The following is a 17,690-nucleotide window of genomic DNA, read 5'->3' on the forward strand; positions in this document are numbered from 1 at the left end:
AATTTCAAAGGTGGTACTTTTAAATGAGGTTGGTTGGTTTTATTGAAAGGACAAGACATTTTATTCCTCAGTGGACTAATGAGACAAATCAGCAGCAACCCCTTCTCTGTGTGTGTTGGTACAGTTCAAGAGGTGGACGGCTATTTTAGTACCTCGGGTGTGGAATGTGCAGTTGTCACTGACGGACACAGAGTACACAGATTGGTCTACGAGTTCCTCAAATACCCAATCGCTGCATTTAGCGTCTCTCTCACTGAAACACTCCTCTCACCGTTCACTCACCGCTCACCAGCATCTCAGGAACCAGTGAAGATATCATGGAGAACGTGGCAATATTTGACTCACCTGGAAAGGGGAGGGGGCTGAAGGCGACCAAGGAGTTTTGGGGTGGAGACGTCATTTTTGCTGAACCCAGTATTGCAGCTGTGGTGTTTGACAGGTAAGGCGATGATGGAAAAAATGGATGTGAAAGCTCAGTGGAGGGGAATGTGGGCAGTAAAACAATATATTTTCTTTATTTTTTGTCTAGATTTACAATTTATCCACAATATCTTGCAATTTCCTGCCTTGGACAGCAATAGAGTCTGATTTTACTCTAGTATTGGTGTATAAATTATGTTACTTAGATGTATCTGATCCTAAGAGATTTTAATGTAACTGTAAAGTGTGAAATAACTACTGATCACATAAAAAACAAGCAAACACTAAATGACTACAACCCTCTCTGGAACAACAAGAGAAAATCATCATGTTTAGGCTTTGAAATTGTGGGATCATTTCAACACAAAGATGGGATGCATCACCTTGTCACATATTGTCATCATACATGTGTTGTGATGGATTGTGAAATGGACAAACCAAACACAGACTGTGCTTAGATGGGTTACTGAATGGCACAGGCCCAGGAACCCAAAGCATCAGGGGCCTCTTCACCTGCAATATGTCCTTCAAAATTAACACACACTGACCATGAAGAGATTTAAAATGATTGCAAAGGAACCGTAAAGAGACTAAAACTACAAAAAACATGCAAAAAAACAAACCCAAAGGGTCACAAAACCATCTAAAAAAGACTCAAAATGACTTCAAAGAGACACAAAACGATCCCAAAGGACACAGAACCACAAATGCACAATGGCAACAGAGGTAAAAGATACAATAACGAAAGAGTGCGTCTTGCTCCGGTATATGAGGAGGTGGGGCCTTTTGCATATCTGTGCCCAGGGGCCTGTTGTCTTCTAATCAAAAAGACAAAATTATGACATTAGAAAACTGTATCGCACATACTTTAATGCTTAATTGTATTATTTTTTATGGGATCGCTTGAAAATATCTTCGTAAAGACGCTGTTCTGTGAGAGAACAGAGTGTGAATTTGGCTGAAAATTAAGGAGGAAAACTTAATGTTTTAAAATGTGTGTTTATATAAAATGACAGGCCAGACATTACTGTCAGAAGTACACCTAATCCTAGTTTTAATTTTTCTGAGAAACAGTGGGAACCTCAAGTTGAGAATACTTTGCGATGACAGAATTAACTTTAATGCTCATCTGAAAGATTGTCTTCAAACTCGTCAACGGAGCTTGATACAACAGATCCTATGATATCTAACGAATTAACACCCCATGAGCATTAGTCATGTGATTTTTGAGTTGGTTATATCCAAAAGTTTGCACTATTTTTCATAGGTATGAGCAGTCCAGGAGAACAGCCTGAAATGGTAGAAATTAATATAAAAAGGAGAAAAATAACGGAGCATTTGGCCACCAGAAGTAAAGTCTTCCAAACTATTTCTTAGGTTTTTGTATTAAACATGGGCTGTAATATATGGACCATAACATCTTTCTTTTTTCTGTTTCCTCTCTTTTTCTGCAGTCTAGCTGAACGTATTTGCCACAGCTGTTTCCGCAGACAAGAAAAGCTACAGAGGTGCGGCCAGTGCAAATTTGCTCATTACTGTGACCGAACTTGCCAGCGCGCCGGCTGGGCCGAACACAAGCAAGAATGTAGCGCCATCAAAGCTTATGGCAAAGCACCCAACGAGAACATCCGGTGAGTGGAAGGAAGAAGAGTTAGGGAGTGATAGAAAGGTGTTACAATATGCTTGATTTTAGATGTTTTTCTGTTGACAAAACAACAACAAAAAAAACCAAATGAACTCACCCATGTAAGGAAAGACTTCTATTATTGTCCTGCGAGGCGGTTTCTTAAATTGTTTCCCACCACCCATCCGACTGAATTAGAAAAGACAAGGCTGGTTTGGTGCAAGGTGGATTTTGATCAAGAAAATATAAATGCATAATGCCAAATTTCACCCTCTGAAACCTGAAAAATTGGCTTGATTTCTTTCAAAAACATGGAAAGAAGGTAATGAGCAACAGCTAGAAAGCTAGAAAAGTGATGTCAGTCAAAGTTTCAAGGAGTTAATCAAGCAACATGTCCTTGTTTAGTGCTGTGTGTATGACATGACAAATTAGTGCCTCTATTAGTTAGTTTTAGCGAAAAGCATGATAGGCGTGATGTGATGACATGATCTTGGTCTACTGAGTCAAAGTCCTGTGTGTGTTTGATCCATCCATCCACACCTTTGTTGCTCTTGAGCAGCTCAAAAGTTAGACACTGACTAGTATGTTCAGAATGGAGTTGATCACAGCCATTGACAAAACTTTATGTTCTTTACATTTCAACAGCGCTGCCATTAATGAGTATTTAGGCACATAAATGACTTGCTTATGTTTGAGAAAAGATCATATTTTGACCTAAAACTCCCACACTTGGTGGCACAGAATCCACTGGCAACGCCTAAATGTCTCACAGATGAATACCTGGCATTGTTTGTTGGTCTCAGTTGTGGTCTGCAGCTTGTTGGCAGCCTGGACGTCACACCACACCTTCCCCTCCACCTCGTGATGACAACGTCATACACGTGTCGCTGCATAACAAGAAACAATGACGTTTAAAAGCTGATAACGGCATTTTGAACATGCCAGTCGGTGCACCAAGAGCCTTCTATTCTGTAACTACAACACTGATAACTGCCACTTACACCTATTTAACCTGCAGCGATATCACTTTCATTTATTTAAACCTTTGAAACTTGAGCAAATAGGTGTCCAAAAACATGTTGGAAAAGGCAATGAGCAACTTGGTGTGAAATGTTTCACAATGTTCAAGAAATTAGAGATTTGGAAAATGATTTTAAAAAAGCTAGGGAAAAAATCATGTTACAGAATTATTATACACTTTCTTGTTCTTAAACTTTCTTTTTCTCTTTTTTAAACCAATTTTTTTTACCAATTTCTTGCCATTTTTTGGGTCATTTCTTCTTTGCTTTCTTTCCATGTTTTTCATTTTAAGAAATCAATTTGCTCAGGTTTCAAAGGTTTAGCAGAGATATAATGTTCGAACTGGGCAAGTCAAGAATGAGTGAGTTTTTGTTTTTGCCCAGTTATGTATTAGAAAAAAAGGTCAGTGTCAATAAATAATTAGTCTTGGTTATGTGTGTCTGATTATATGGTGATCCTCTATGTCACCTGTCTTCTTGTATTTTTTTTTTTTTTTGTGGTCAGTTTGGTGGCCCGCATTTTGTGGCGTATTGACAAAGAGGGGAGCATGATGTCAGACATGCAGCTGATCACAGTGGAGGAGCTGGAGGACCACATTGCTGACATGCCAGAGGACGAGTTAAAGGACTTCAAAGTGGACATCCACAACTTCCTGGACTACTGGCCGCGCACTAGCAAGCAGCACACGATTGACAGAGTCTCACATATATTTGGAGTGGTGAGTTTATATGTATTATCCCTCATGTTTCCACAGTTTGTCCCAAATCAGGGACTTTTTTTTTCTTCCGAGGACAGAAAGACAGTGAGCTCAAAATTAGACAGTCAGGCCTCCCAGACACCAAAACTACTGTGTTCACTCATCCTCGTCAACTCAACAAATCAAATATTTTCACGATGACTCAGGCAAGTTCCTCAGTACCTGTGATTCTAGCACAAGTTGTGACTTTTGACTTAAATACTGGAGGGACAGCTGGGACACAATGCACCTGGCTATCATTAAATGTTAAATATTCACAAAAGTTATAGCTGAAATCTGGATGGGAAATATGTCCTGGATTTTACAATAACAAGCACAACCTGCTCTGCTACTGGCCTGGTGAATATTAAGTAGTCGTCTGATATCTGAAATGATATTAAATAGATTTCTTGAGATTATAAATACTGACCAAATTAACCTTTGACACTGACCTCAAATTCTGGGGTACAATGAAACAATCCGTGCTTCCCAACCATTGATTATTATTGTGACAAAGCGAAGCAAAATATAAGTATCATGTACAGTATCAGTTCAATCGAAGAGCTATATTCCCTTTGAATATAGTTTAATTTGAACTTGTTTAAGAGGCTTCAAGTATTTCACAAGTGAAAAAGGCAAAAATTAAAGATTAATTTGTGTTTCAGAAACATTTGTTCTTATTTGATACCCTGATTGTCATCTTGTGACTCTGTGTACAACAATGGGAACTACATAATGACTGTATATGAATATGAATATGAGAGGAAATGCTGCAGCCAACAGTAAAAAATGCATACTTTCTTTATTTTTGTTTTTTATTTTTAATTCTTAACATGCACACGTTGCACAAACCTCTCCATTATTTCTCTCCTAAGCTGCAGCTCTGCATGTTCACATAATAGTTCCCCTCTTTTCCTTTCAGATTAACTGTAACGGTTTCACTGTGAGCGACCAGAGGGGCCTTCAGGCAGTGGGAGTTGGTCTTTTCCCAAATTTGTGTTTAGTGAATCATGATTGCTGGCCAAACTGCACTGTGATACTCAACCACGGCAAGTAAGTAAAAAGAAAGAAAGAAAAAAAAGCACTTTTAAAAAAATGTAGTTTGTATTGAGATTATTTAAAATATAAATTTTCTGAGAGTTTTGTGTGTGTGTGTTTATGTGCTATTGTGTGCAGATGTGTGTTTGCCAGGTTGCATTTGGTGTAAAACTGCTTCCTGTTTGTCTTTCAGTCAATCGGCTGTGAATACTATGTTTCATTCTCAACAGAGGTGCGTTACCTCAATTTGAGCCTTTTTAGAGTGTTATCTATTAAAGCACCATTGAGACTATGATATTAAATTCCCGCCATCCTCTCTCCCACTCCATCCTTTGTGGAAAATAAAAGTATTTTCACAGTAGTGCTCTGTAGTGCGCACTGTAGGCTTTATATGTCGACATGCTACTTGAATGCTCTAACCTTCATTTAAAGGCTGTTATGAGTTCACATTTCTTCACTCGCTGAAAGCTCATTTTTCACCGGCAGATATTAATCTGTTTGTCATCTAAGTTTTTGTCATCGTGTGCTGCTGGATTGTCACTTTGTGTGCTAGTCCATGTGTGACTGCAATGTCCATTCATCATATCACTGATTGGTGTCTATTAGAAGCTTTTTTTCATTTATAACATCTATTAGCTCACCTCTAACACCATGTTACACTAGCCTGAAACAATATTTCCATGTATTGTTTAAGCTAAATATCCCTAATTATTTCACATTTAAGCCTTTTATATCTTTTTTAATGTTCACTAGCGTGTTTGCCCTCATCCACTCCTGTAAATATGAATAATGCAGTGGCCAAGAGCAAATGCACTTCAGCAGCCAAGAATATTTCCTTCAGGAGAAATGTGCTGCAGCTTTAGACACCAAACAACCTAACAATTCAAAAACAGTAACAAACACAACAGAAACTTGCTGCAAATGAAAAGACAAAAATGTGCTGCAAAAAGCCAAAACAAACACTTCAACAGCAAACACTAATAGTATAAAAGACAAAGGTCAGATGCAGAAAAAAGGAAACCTACCTTTCTTGTTGCCCTACTCCACTTTTCTTCATGCTTAAAAAACAAACACACTTTCCTGTCTGTTCTTTATCTCTTGGGACAAAAATCAAGGCTTTCCACTGAGCACTCCCCCTAGAGGCCTGGAGAACTTCCACTGTGTTGGCTGAATATGCAGCATTTTGCTGTTTCATATGTTTTCGAGGCCCTGTGTGTTTTTGATTTGGTCTCTGAAGCTGCAGCATGCTACCTCAATGGATATGTTTTCAGTCGTTGAACCACTGTTGCCCTTATCAGCCACCATATGATAGGTATGTCAAACATTTGTTAAATGTGGAAATAAATCCCACATTTCTTTAGGAATCAAACAGGGAAAACTTAACTAAGGTGAACAATAAATGAAAGAAAATATCTACTAAAAATGGTCAAGACTTGTATAAAATATTCAGCTGCTTTATAGATAATACATTTAGATTTACAAAAGTAGTACATTCACAGAGTTAATAAACTGAATTTTGGCTTAAGTGTGAAATAATCTTCATTATCACAATCATTAACATCCATTACTTCAATCCTTTAACTGGATTGAGTGAACTGAAAGCAACAGGATGGAACAGGGTTTCACCATTAAACACAAACTATAAATGGAAGACTAAAAGAATAAAATCTTTCTGCTCGCATTTAATTTTTGTTTCTCTTCTTCAGGATCGAGCTGCGCTCTCTAGGTAAGATCGAAGAGGGACAGGAGCTGACAGTCTCATACGTGGACTTCTTGAATTTGTCAGAGGAGAGACAAAGGATGCTGAAAGCACAATACTTCTTTGACTGCATGTGTGAGCACTGCAAGAACCGCACCAAAGATGACCTGAAGCTGGCAGGACGTGAAGTGGACGGAGTCAAGGTTTGTGTCTTTGTTTGTCTTTGTGTTGAGTTTAATGTTGCTTTTCATAAACCATGAGAAGGATTTCATATTGCACAAGGCAGAAAAGAACAAAACCTCTCACTACATTTACAAGCACTGTGGCACAGGTGATAAGGACAGACGGGAAACATGAGAAGCAGAGCCGCTGTGACTATTTTAAGCAAAGATAACCCCCAAAGGATTCGGCTTCCAAACTGTGTGTGTAAGGGTGGGCATTCACACATGTGAGGTCATAGGAGTGGATTTCGGAGGAGGGGAACATGTTCCCCTGCACAAATTTGTGCATAAAAAACCACAGAATGCAGGAAATAAAGTGTTTCAGCAGAGGACCCCCAAACCCTCTGTGTCATGGATACTTCAAAGCAGAAAATGTAATTCAGTGTTTTAACATGTACCAGGAGTTATCTTATCTATTTTAAACAGTATTGTATAATTTGTGGTTCAACTTCAAATTACAGACGATCAGTACTATTTAATATTCTCAGATGTGTAAATCAGTGCATGACATGCCATAAAAGGTGTAGCAACTCCATGGCCTTGGGTGATAAGACTTGACATTATCCCAATCTGTGAAACACAAGACACACACACACACACCAGTGTAGTGAACTGTAAATTGTATATGTGGGTCAGAAGTTATTAATAGCATGTGTCAGAAACTATCAGCAGATAAAAACTTCAAGGAGTTTATTACTTAATTTTAAACCACATTGACCACAACTGTTATGCTAAGCCAGATCTGGCTGCTTGATAATGACTATAATAACTAGGAACAGGAAATCTGGTTTGTTATTAGCAAATACACATTAAAATCTTTGACAGGGCCCATTCAGCAGGTCAAAGGTCTTAAGATAAAAAAATCATCAGGCCTTCCCTTTCATGGACCTAGACAAGGCGAACAAGTCCTGTCTTTAAAAATAAATAGGGTGTCCGCTTTCATGGTGTATGTAATGGTCACTCAGTCTGTTAATACTTAAGGACTGTGTTTGATTTCCTCATTTAACTGTGATCAATGTTTCCCACAGCCCACAGAGGAGCAGGTGAAAGAGGCAACAGATTATTGCTATCAAATGCTGGAGAAGATGGACAAGGCTCGACTAAATGGCGACTACCATGAGGTATTTTATCAACTCACCAACAGAACCAGCTGTTTTTTTTTTTTTGTTTGTTTGTTTTTTTTACCACACAACATAATTTAAGCCTGCTTTTTCACCTGAAAGGCGCTCTGTCCAATATTTCCATGTTTTTTAAAAAGATATTTATGCCTCCATGCCAGCAATATCTATGACCAGAGGCACTATGTTTTCGGTTTATCCGTCTGGTTAAGGTCACTATAATCTTGATTGTGACAAAATTTCACACAAATCTCTAACAAAATAAAATGATGAAGTTATGTCATTTTATCTCCAAAAGGTCAAAAGTCATCCTCACTGTGAAAACATGATGTTCTGCAAAAACAGTTTCATGGCTTTTATTAAATGCCATAACTCATGAACAGAAGGAGAAACACTATGTCAGACTGAATTGGTGACACTAATCTCGGGTGCCCGACTTGAAACTCTGATGTTTGTATAGATCCTCTCTGCTGCCTGGAGAAAGATGTGTGCTGGATCTGTGTTTCAGAGTTTGTAGCTTCTTTGAGGCAACATCCATCTTTGAAGCATTATCCACTGATATAGCAACATATGAGCCTAAACAGACATTACAGATATAAACTATAATTGCAACTTGACTGATTCACTGAGGCAAACAACCATGTGGCAGTAATTCTAGTTCTTACCAGATTTTCTTTTTTTCTCTTCAGGTGGTAAAAATCTGCAAGGAGTGCATAGCGAAAACAGAGCCGGTTTTGGCTGACACTCACATTTACCAGCTGAGGATGTGGAGCACTCTGAGCGAGGTGCAAGCTTACCTGCAGTTCTTTAACGATGCTGCAGACTACGCCCGCAAAATGGTGGAAGGATACATGTGAGTGCAGAGAGCTGTCTGTTGTGAGACGCATCCACGTCAACAGTGAAAACACACTGAGTCAACAGTGTAGAACAAGTAACCAACAACAAAAAAAAACAGCAAATTAATACTTTAATAAATCTACAAAGTGAAAGATCTTGTGTGCACAACCACGCGGTCATAGAGCCTGTGTGTCTAATGTAACTTTATTTACTATCATAATTATTTTTACTTTTCATTAATGTTGACATTTTTCTTTTTTTTTCTTATTTCTCTTTTTTGCCTATTAATTTCTTTATTTTATTTGTCAGTAGATTCTCTATTATAATGTGATTGGGGGTGCTGCCAGGGGTCAGGGGTAGTGTTGTGTATTAATGCGTTTGTTGTTTATTCTCCATGTTAAAAAAAAAAGAAAGTTGATAACAAAAGAAAAGACTTAAATAAATCAAATCTCTTCCCCTGATAGGAAACTGTACCATCCCAACCACGCTGGTCTCGGTATGGCGGCAATGCGAGCAGGAGTCACTCACTGGCAAGCTGGGGAGATAGAGATCGCCCATGGGATGATCTGCAAGGCCTACGCCATCCTCATGATCACCCACGGCCCAACACATCCCATCACCAAGGACCTGGAGGTAACACCTTTTAATCCCAAAATCTGCATATAAGTCTGGATGTGGTTTCACTTTTTAGGCAAAATTTTAAGTGTCCCTTGTGATACTTCCACAGGCGATGCGAATGCAGACAGAGATGGAGCTGAGGATGTTCAAGCAGAACGAGTACGTTTACCACCATATGAGAGAGGCGGCTCTGAAGAACAAACCAATGACCATGATGCATGAACCCACATCTGTGGAGGAGGGATTCAAGAATCTCTTCCACCGGAGGAAGTAATTATCAGATCAAAGAGACGAAAAAACTCCAATTGTTTACTGTTAGGTTTCTGAGTGTTGGTGTGTGAGTCGATACACATTTAGTCACATGATCATTTTCTGTTTCATTCACTTTTGTAGTACCGCTTTTCATTAAAAATATGTCACGTCAAACTTGTGCATTTTATTGTCAATACTCATACCCTGGTGAAATCACAGAAAACTGTTATAGTGTAGAAATAAACAGAGGTAGTTGCATTTTTTAAATATGCAGTAAGTGTACTTGTGCACCTCATTAGCAGGCACAGTTAGGCCGTCAATGAAACCAAATCGTTTGTGATTGGTTAATGGTTGGTTCCCATTATGTATCAGAGCATATAATACATTACCAGTTTGTAAAATTTTAACCCTGAATAAGAGTTCTGAATCCCACTACCCCAAGAAAAATGCCTCCAGCATTTAAAACAATTGCCTGTACACATGTAATGAAATAGTGACATTTTATTGAAATAATGGTTTTTTCAGTCATTTGTTTTAAGGATAAATTTAATTTTTTGCACTCCCTTTTTACATATTGTATCCATTCAGAATGTGTTTCTCATTCAGGTTTTTACAGCAGTTTGAAACACTGAAACACTTGTTTTTGAGAATAAGGTCAAAAACTAGAAATATTTTTAGGGGTGTCGGTGGTTAAAGCAGGCGCTCCGTTAATGAAGGCAGTGTCCTTGCTACAGCCTCGGGTTGGATTCCCGTTTGAGGCTCTTTGCTGCATGTTGTCCCCTCTCTCTTTCCCCCCTTTCACGCTATTGATCTGTTCTATCCAATAAAAGGCTAAAATGCCAAAAAATAATCTTTAAAAAAAACAAACTATTTTGAACATGTAAGTGAACTGATGGTTGACTCAGTGTTAATCTAAACTCACACTGCACTTCTCTGGCCATGTAGGTTAAATTTTAGTTGGAACATGTATCTAAGTTTACATTACAAAACTTTATTTTACCTCGTTTGACAGCAGCAACTTTTAGCCCCTGGTTAAGTCCATTTTAAGAGGGATTATCCTGCAAAATTTAGCTAATATTGCTCCTGAGCAGGGCCAGTACATGCTATGCTGGGGTAACCCACTTGTGACGTATTATTATTGTATAAGTGTAAATTATCTTGCATCAGGCACCCTGATGAGCACCCTTAGCTTGGGGCCAAGAGCAGTGTAAACCCCACTGTACTACTTACTCTGGGGTGATTACACTTTGACCATGAAAAATATGGTTTAGATTTCCCTGTTATCCTGCCCATTTATAAGATGTCCACACAGTGGGCAGTGTAATGAGGACAATTTCTAAGCAGAAAGACTAAGCAAATTCTACATTAACCCTCTTTAAACTGGAGTGACACTTTTGTACCTGCTTTTGGATGCCTTTAAGTATTCAGACCTGTGGACCTCAAGCTGCTGTGATATCCTTCAAAAGATGTAAGAAAAAAGGTAATGAGCAGTTTGGTAAGAAAGTTCATTTAAAATTTTTTTTGTAATTGAAAAAGTTGGAGAAAATTAAAAATATGGTGGGGGGGGGTCTATTAAATGAATACAATGGTAACATAATTCAGCCTATGGACTCAAACTAAACACTTGTTTGTCCACAATTCACCACAACACTCTTTGCAAGTCAGACTCCCTGCAGTCTGTTTCTGCACCCTGATACCATTCAGATCAATACTCCAGCACAGCTTGAGCTGACGCAGTGTTAGTTTAGTTCATCTTGCTGAGCTTTCCACTTCCAAAACTGACATTTATGGCACCATAACCACACTGCCACAAGCCAGGTGAGCAATTTCTAAGTTTACATATTTGCAATGCAATTGAAGTAGCCCCTTTAACTATATGTTTCCCCATTATGTAATTAGTTCAGTCCCTGCTCTCACAAAAGTGACCTTTCACCAGTTCACTGCCACACCCACACATGCTTTAACCCACAAAAAAGCGACTCATTACATTGATTTAATGGACTTTCCTATGTTCTAGTAGATCGTGTTCTTGACATTTTGGCTTGTTTATACTAGTCAGCATCTAGTTTAACATTCTGTGCAATTTCAGTACATAAAAGCCAAGACCCCAGTGCCTTTCACATTTTATTATCCCAAGTGCACATTTACATGCGTTTGCTCGTCCTCTTGTATACAATGCTGCCAAGAGTCATAGTCTGTGGAGGAAAAAGAAAAAAAGCCGCTTTAGAAACTTGTTAAGTTATGCAATAAGTGCAGAAATCAGGTTTGTCTACTCACATTGACAATTGTGTTCCCATCCACCAGTTCTGTGACAGACTCAATTCCCTTCAGGGAGACCCTCAGTTTGTTGCCATCACGATGAACCACCGCCTTAAAGTAGTAGGATATGAGATGAGTTTTAATTTGGGACAGTTAGGAAATTCTTGACCAAGATACCAGAAGATTTAATGACTTTAGTGCACCATTTATTATAAAATTTATTAAGTTTAGTGTGCCATCCTACCTTGGCCTTCTCCCCGGTGAGGGTCTCCAGCTCTGCCTCCTTTCCGACAGTGAAGGTGTTGACGAGGACCTTTGAGCCGGTGGTGACCGTCACTTTGAAGTTGTCACCGTTCTCCTCAATCTCAGAGATGCTCTTAATGTCTTTGCCTTTCTGGATGAGTTCATCAGGGAGACCTGAGACAGAAAAGAAATGTGTTAAAACAAAAAGTAGTTTTGCAAGTCTTCATGTGTCCATGTTTAATTGCAGAAACATGTTCCAATTTTGTCAAGGAAAGGCTCAGCTACAAACACACGAAAAAAAGAAAAACACTGTGTAAACACAATTAAAGCTACTGATTTGAAGAAGTTAAAGTGAGAAAGTTTAATCTTACCGATGGCCTTCATGAAAGGCTCAAAGTTCTCCTGAGACTCCAGCTGGTATTTTCCAGAGAAAGACATGGTGGCAGACAGGGAGGTGGTTTGCTGCCTCTTTTATACTCTCAGTCTCACAGCCCTGCAATCATTAACTCCAGGTGTCGCAAATTAAGGCAACTCCGGCCCACTTCAAGATCCACTAACAGATAAGAGAGAGATAGAAGTGGTGCAGGGTGACTAGACCAAAGTTAGACAACCATTAACACACAGAGAAGTAGTGTAAGTGTTTATGCAGTATTTTGGAGTCTTGTGGAGAATTGTGGTTCATGCATGGGAATATGCATCTAATGATCTCATTCAGAGTCACTCTAACATCTGATGACATTGCATGAATTGTACTTCCAAAAGCTGCTGACTGGACACACAGTTGCTGTCGGGTTTTCTTTCTCTCTTTCTTCATCCTTCTTCCTTCCTCCACTTTCTGTTCCTTCTTTTCATCATTTTTCTCTCTTTTTTGTCTTTCCTTTGGCTAATTATTTCATATCTTCCCTTCTGTCTTTTGTTCCTCATTACTTTTTACTGTGTTTTGTATGTTTTCACTTGAAAATGTGTAGATGTTTTTTTTTCTACATTTAAATGCACTCTTTTACACTTTTACCTCTAATTACTCTGAATGTGACAATATTCCAAATTTGATGCAGGTCATGTAAACAACATATTCCTTGTGGATTTTTCCAAATTAGGCTTCTTTTTTAACAAATAAAAGCATTTTCCAAGTAAGATATGTGGGATATGCTGATATTATTCAAGTTTTAACATTGTTATTTCTCCTTATTTTGTCTGAAAAGGAGAAAACACAAATAACATTTCTACGAGAAAAAAGTTTTCCACCACCATGTTTGTGTTATATTCACAGTACTCCTACCCCAATTCATAAATATTATTGTATAATATATAAAATATTTTCTTTTCAGGCTCAGCACAGGTTAGATAGGCATTTTACTGCTGCTGCAACACCTTGGAAAAACCCATTGCATGTGACTTCATTCATTACAAAGGTACTTCACTCTGATAATCAAGTCAATATTCAAGATAAGATTATGGAAAAAAAGAGAGCTCACAGAGCAGGCTAAGATACGACAAAATGATTCAATCAAGCACAATGCCGATAATCTGTCATCTGTGTTTCACACAGATTTCATCTGTTGTGTGAATTCTGATTCTGCAGTGTTTCTAACTAAATTGTCTGGCGTTCAAAACTAGTACAGAAGAGGAGCTTGTTACCCCGAAGTTTACAAAAAACTAGATCAAAGGTGCATGACGACGGTACAAGATAACTGTTGTCATAACTGTTGCAACAGTGATATTGTGTCACCGGACTTGCCACGAAAACACACACTTGTTGTCATGTGAGGATCCTTTGGATTCACACAGAGGACAGTTATTGTGCAAAGATGAACGTCTGAAAAGATAAAGACGGCTGTAGGCTTAGTACATTTGGTGATAGTGGAATATAGTATAACACTGCAGCCTGATAAGCTTTGTGCTGACTTGTTCTTCACCGTATAGGAAAAACAATTCATACCTTTTAGTCAATAAAATGTTAAAAAACAAGATTTACTCTCTCAAACTTTATTTCAACATGCAGATATCTGGATGACCACTGTCAGTATTCATCCCTATTTTCATACATAAAAATATATTGACAAAGGCACTCTACAGAAGGGGAAAGAGCCAAAGGACAAACATAGTAATACAACTATATGAACTACAACTACAAGTCCCATGTCGGCTCGTCGGATGAAGAGTTTCCCATGAGATCTCGGCTTCAGGAGCAGCTCATTGGTGAACTCGATGAGGAGTAGTATGACCGGCCAGATGCAGGAGCCTGAGGATGATGTCACTGGGGTCGCTGCCCTCGAATTGGCTGCTTTGGTCGTCTCCCTCCTCCTCGATGAGGCAGGATTGGTCTGTGGTGCAGCTCTCTGTGGTGGAGTTTGGACAAAAACAAATAAAGGAGGAGCTGTCACTAAGAACACGGTAGTAAGTTGTTGCAACTGTACACTTTACAATGTGTTGTTATCAGGTTTGTGACCAGCGACCATGAACCTTTTCAGAACAAGAGGGCAAACGATCAAAGCAGAGTTCACAGTAACTGAAGTAGCAGAACTGAGATACAAAGACAATGTTGCTTATTTATCTGTACTTGAGAGATACTGCATTTTAAAATATCTCTAATAGGAATCAAGCTTCTCATTCTGGCTACATTATTAAAATAACATAAAAATGTTGTAAACTTTTAGGGATTGAAACCAACATTTTCTGCCACAGAAGCAATGATTTATCTCATATAGCCAAATTAAAGCTTCTAATAGAATGCAAAGTAAAACAAAAAAAAGAAAATATAATATAATAATTAAATATATAAAAGAAAGTCATATTACTGGATAAATTAAGCAGTGCTGGAGAGTAAGTACATTAACTTAATTCCGAGGTACTTGTATTTTACTTGAGTATTTCAATTTTATGCAACTTAACACTTTTACTCCACTACATTTCAGAGGGAAATATTGTATTTTTTACTCTATTTCATGTTTTTGTTGCCCAGAGTTACTGTTACTGCGTGAAGGACCTGAATACTTCTATCAACAGTGTATTTCCTCCTTTGTATTTCCGGACATGACTGACCTGCATCACAGCAGAGTCCTGAAGCAGCGCAGCGTCCTCCCTCAGATCCACAGGGTCTCCCTCCTGCCTGGCAGGGGGTGAGCAGGTAGTTCTCTTCCACACAGTGAGCTGTTTCCGGGGAGCCCAGCAGACAGCCGAGGCCCTCCCCGCAGCAGATACTGGGGCCGAAGCAGCGGCCCCTGTCTCCAGGGCCACAGGACATGCACTACAGGAGGAAAAGATTGAGTATTATTGCTGTTATTCAGAAAGTATGTCAAAGAAATTGACACTGTGTGTTTATTGTGAGCGGTTTGTGTTTCCTAAAAATAATTTCAGATTCGTAACCTTTTTTTCTGTTTGAGCCTGTAACGCTTTCAATACCAAAATCTCATCCAACTGTTTACATATTTGGCAAACATATTCCAGTATGTACATACAGTATTTGTTTATAGAGATTACACAGATTCTAAACCCTTTGTTAAATGTGATTCTGAGTTTGATAAATAAAATGTGCTTGACTTTAAAAACTATTTTTGAATCTGCCAGACATTTGTCAGTTTGCAAAGAAGTTTTTTAGTAAAATGCTGGTAAAAGCAGCTCACCTTGCGCAGCGGTGCGTCCATGATGGACCTCTTCCCACCGATAGGACAGTTAGAGATATAACACGCTGAACATACAGAAAAGAGAAAAAGTAGGCAGGCGGACACAGCAGCTCCAGTCATGTCTGCTGAGAGAGTGAAAGAAAGATGGAAAAACTAGTTACTGCCCAAATGTACTGAACTAAAAGTCCACTCACCACAAAAGCTGAATCTGCAGCAAAACTCACTTGTTGCTTAATCTCCTGATGACAGTAGATTTGAAGTGTTGGTTCCAGATGCTCCTGGATGCTTCCTCTGTTCTTGGTGCCTCCGACATGCCTTATATACTTGAAGAGCTTCTTCAAAGAGTGACACAGAAACCCAAAAGCCACTTAGAGATCATTAATGAGCCACGTTTCAGTTACTATCACCTCCGGAAATTAAGTTGACCACTGGGCAGGCTGGGTCAAAAGGGCCAGGCGGTTCTGCGGCCTAGTTTAGGTCTTGCTTTTGAGAATTATTACAGAAGGGCTCCTGGTGCGTGACCGTGCATGTTCGAGATGACAGGAATGTCAGAGAGGTCAGGAAGTGAATGAGGAGATTGAATTATTCAACGCATAAGTGGCACGAGTGTAGTACAACTTTGATCTGCCTCTATTTAAAAAAGGAGATACACTGTAATGATTCTTCTTATTACAGCTCACCCCAAAATCAAAAATAGATATTTTTCTCCCTCCTGTGGTGCTATTTGTCTATTTAGACTGTTTTGGTGTGAGTTGCGGATAGATGACGTCGAAATGTCTGCCTTCTGTGGAATTGAATGGAAATAGATGGCACTTGAGTTGTGGTGCCAAAAACTACATTAGAAAAAAACTCAACAGCAATTTCTCTTTTCAGAATCATGACCTGGTTACTCAAGATAATCCACAGACCTTACTGTGAGAAGATTCATGTAGGAAATATTTTCTTTCTGCTGCACAGTAAGAAGTTTGCATCTTGATATGGACAAGAGGCTTGTTGTACGTGACAGTGCAAGATGTAAACGCTAACGGCATCTTCCTTGGCCAAACTGTAAGGATGCACACTTCCTTCTGTGCATTGATAGGGTGTAGTTTGGTTTAAAGAAAATAGTACCTATATTAAAACTGCTCGCAACAAGGTCTGTGGATTATTTTGAGTAATCAGGTCATGATCCATGGAAAGAGACATTGCTGTTGAGTTTTTCAAATTGTATTTTTGGTGCATTGGGCACCACAAGCCAAGTGCCATCTATTCAAAATTGGACAAAAAGGCAGACATCTCTACAGCCAGTATCTCCAAATCAAACCAAAACAATCTCGACTGATAAATAAGATAAGATAAGATAAGCCAAGATAAGATAAGATAATCCTTTATTAGTCCCACAGTGGGGAAATTCGCATTGTTACAGCAGCCAGGAAAGCAGCAAAGAAAATAGCACTGCAGGAGAGCGGTAAAAAACGAATTTTTCATTTTGGGGAGAACTGTTCCTTTAAGTATCTTTTCCAGGACAGATCGGAGAAAGACAGAAAAAAAAAACAGCCAGTTTCGACCTGCCGAGTCTTCATGTTGCCTCACATGTGCTGACTTTTTTGAATGTTTGTAAACAAAAAACATGTTGATGATAAAGACACATACGCGCACCTACAAATATTCCTTTCTATTAATAGTCTTTAATTCCTCACAGGAATTGACGCACACATTGTCCAGGTCTGAGGTTAATTGGGCTCATGAGCTAATTAACGTTGCTAATGATCGCCCACAACCCATTCAAGACCGTTTCACCGTCCCAATGATATGAGCTCAATTACTGCTGCTCCCTCCTGATGCAGTAACTGCCACCTCATCTCAATTAAAAATAAGTTCATAACAGCTCATCGACTTTGTTCGCCAACTTCTGTTCCAACGGGGAGGAGTGGGACATGGAGACGTGGACTTATTTTACGTAATTTATATAGATTTCACATCCACCCACAGATCATAAAACA

The 17,690-nt window shown here is 38.9% G+C and overlaps 3 protein-coding genes across 5 annotated transcripts; 1 reads left to right on the plus strand and 2 right to left on the minus strand.

The window, feature by feature from the left end:
• The first annotated feature begins 186 nt into the window (after nt 1–186).
• Nucleotides 187–9,757, plus strand: smyd1b (SET and MYND domain containing 1b). Of its 2 annotated transcripts, XM_042487454.1 has the most exons (10): nt 187–439; nt 1,875–2,051; nt 3,569–3,782; nt 4,723–4,853; nt 5,032–5,070; nt 6,545–6,740; nt 7,787–7,879; nt 8,566–8,729; nt 9,178–9,346; nt 9,441–9,757. In XM_042487454.1, the coding sequence occupies exons 1-10, from the start codon at nt 318–320 to the stop codon at nt 9,603–9,605; spliced, it is 1,470 nt and encodes a 489-aa protein (XP_042343388.1). In that variant the 5' UTR covers nt 187–317; the 3' UTR covers nt 9,606–9,757. The 2 variants fall into 2 exon arrangements, with proteins under 2 accessions (XP_042343388.1, XP_042343389.1); XM_042487455.1 differs by lacking the exon at nt 5,032–5,070.
• A 1,937-nt stretch (nt 9,758–11,694) lies between these two features.
• LOC121944747 (fatty acid-binding protein, liver-type) lies at nt 11,695–12,567 on the minus strand. The gene is made up of 4 exons (XM_042488635.1): nt 12,457–12,567; nt 12,087–12,259; nt 11,861–11,953; nt 11,695–11,778 (listed from the first exon to the last, which is right to left on the minus strand). Exons 1-4 carry the CDS (start codon nt 12,521–12,523, stop codon nt 11,728–11,730), a joined length of 384 nt encoding a protein of 127 aa, XP_042344569.1. The 5' UTR covers nt 12,524–12,567; the 3' UTR covers nt 11,695–11,727.
• Nucleotides 12,568–14,191: 1,624 nt separating this feature from the next.
• Nucleotides 14,192–15,994, minus strand: oxt (oxytocin). 2 transcript variants are annotated; one of them, XM_042488129.1, is made up of 4 exons: nt 15,933–15,994; nt 15,709–15,833; nt 15,128–15,332; nt 14,192–14,424 (listed from the first exon to the last, which is right to left on the minus strand). In XM_042488129.1, the coding sequence occupies exons 2-4, from the start codon at nt 15,826–15,828 to the stop codon at nt 14,279–14,281; spliced, it is 471 nt and encodes a 156-aa protein (XP_042344063.1). In that variant the 5' UTR covers nt 15,829–15,833; nt 15,933–15,994; the 3' UTR covers nt 14,192–14,278. The 2 variants fall into 2 exon arrangements, with proteins under 2 accessions (XP_042344063.1, XP_042344062.1); XM_042488128.1 differs by having other exon boundaries at nt 15,709–15,830; nt 15,933–15,982.
• Between the last annotated feature and the right edge of the window lie 1,696 nt (nt 15,995–17,690).

Source organism: Plectropomus leopardus, chromosome 6, assembly GCF_008729295.1.
Source record: "Plectropomus leopardus isolate mb chromosome 6, YSFRI_Pleo_2.0, whole genome shotgun sequence".
Classification (NCBI taxonomy): domain Eukaryota; kingdom Metazoa; phylum Chordata; class Actinopteri; order Perciformes; family Serranidae; genus Plectropomus; species Plectropomus leopardus.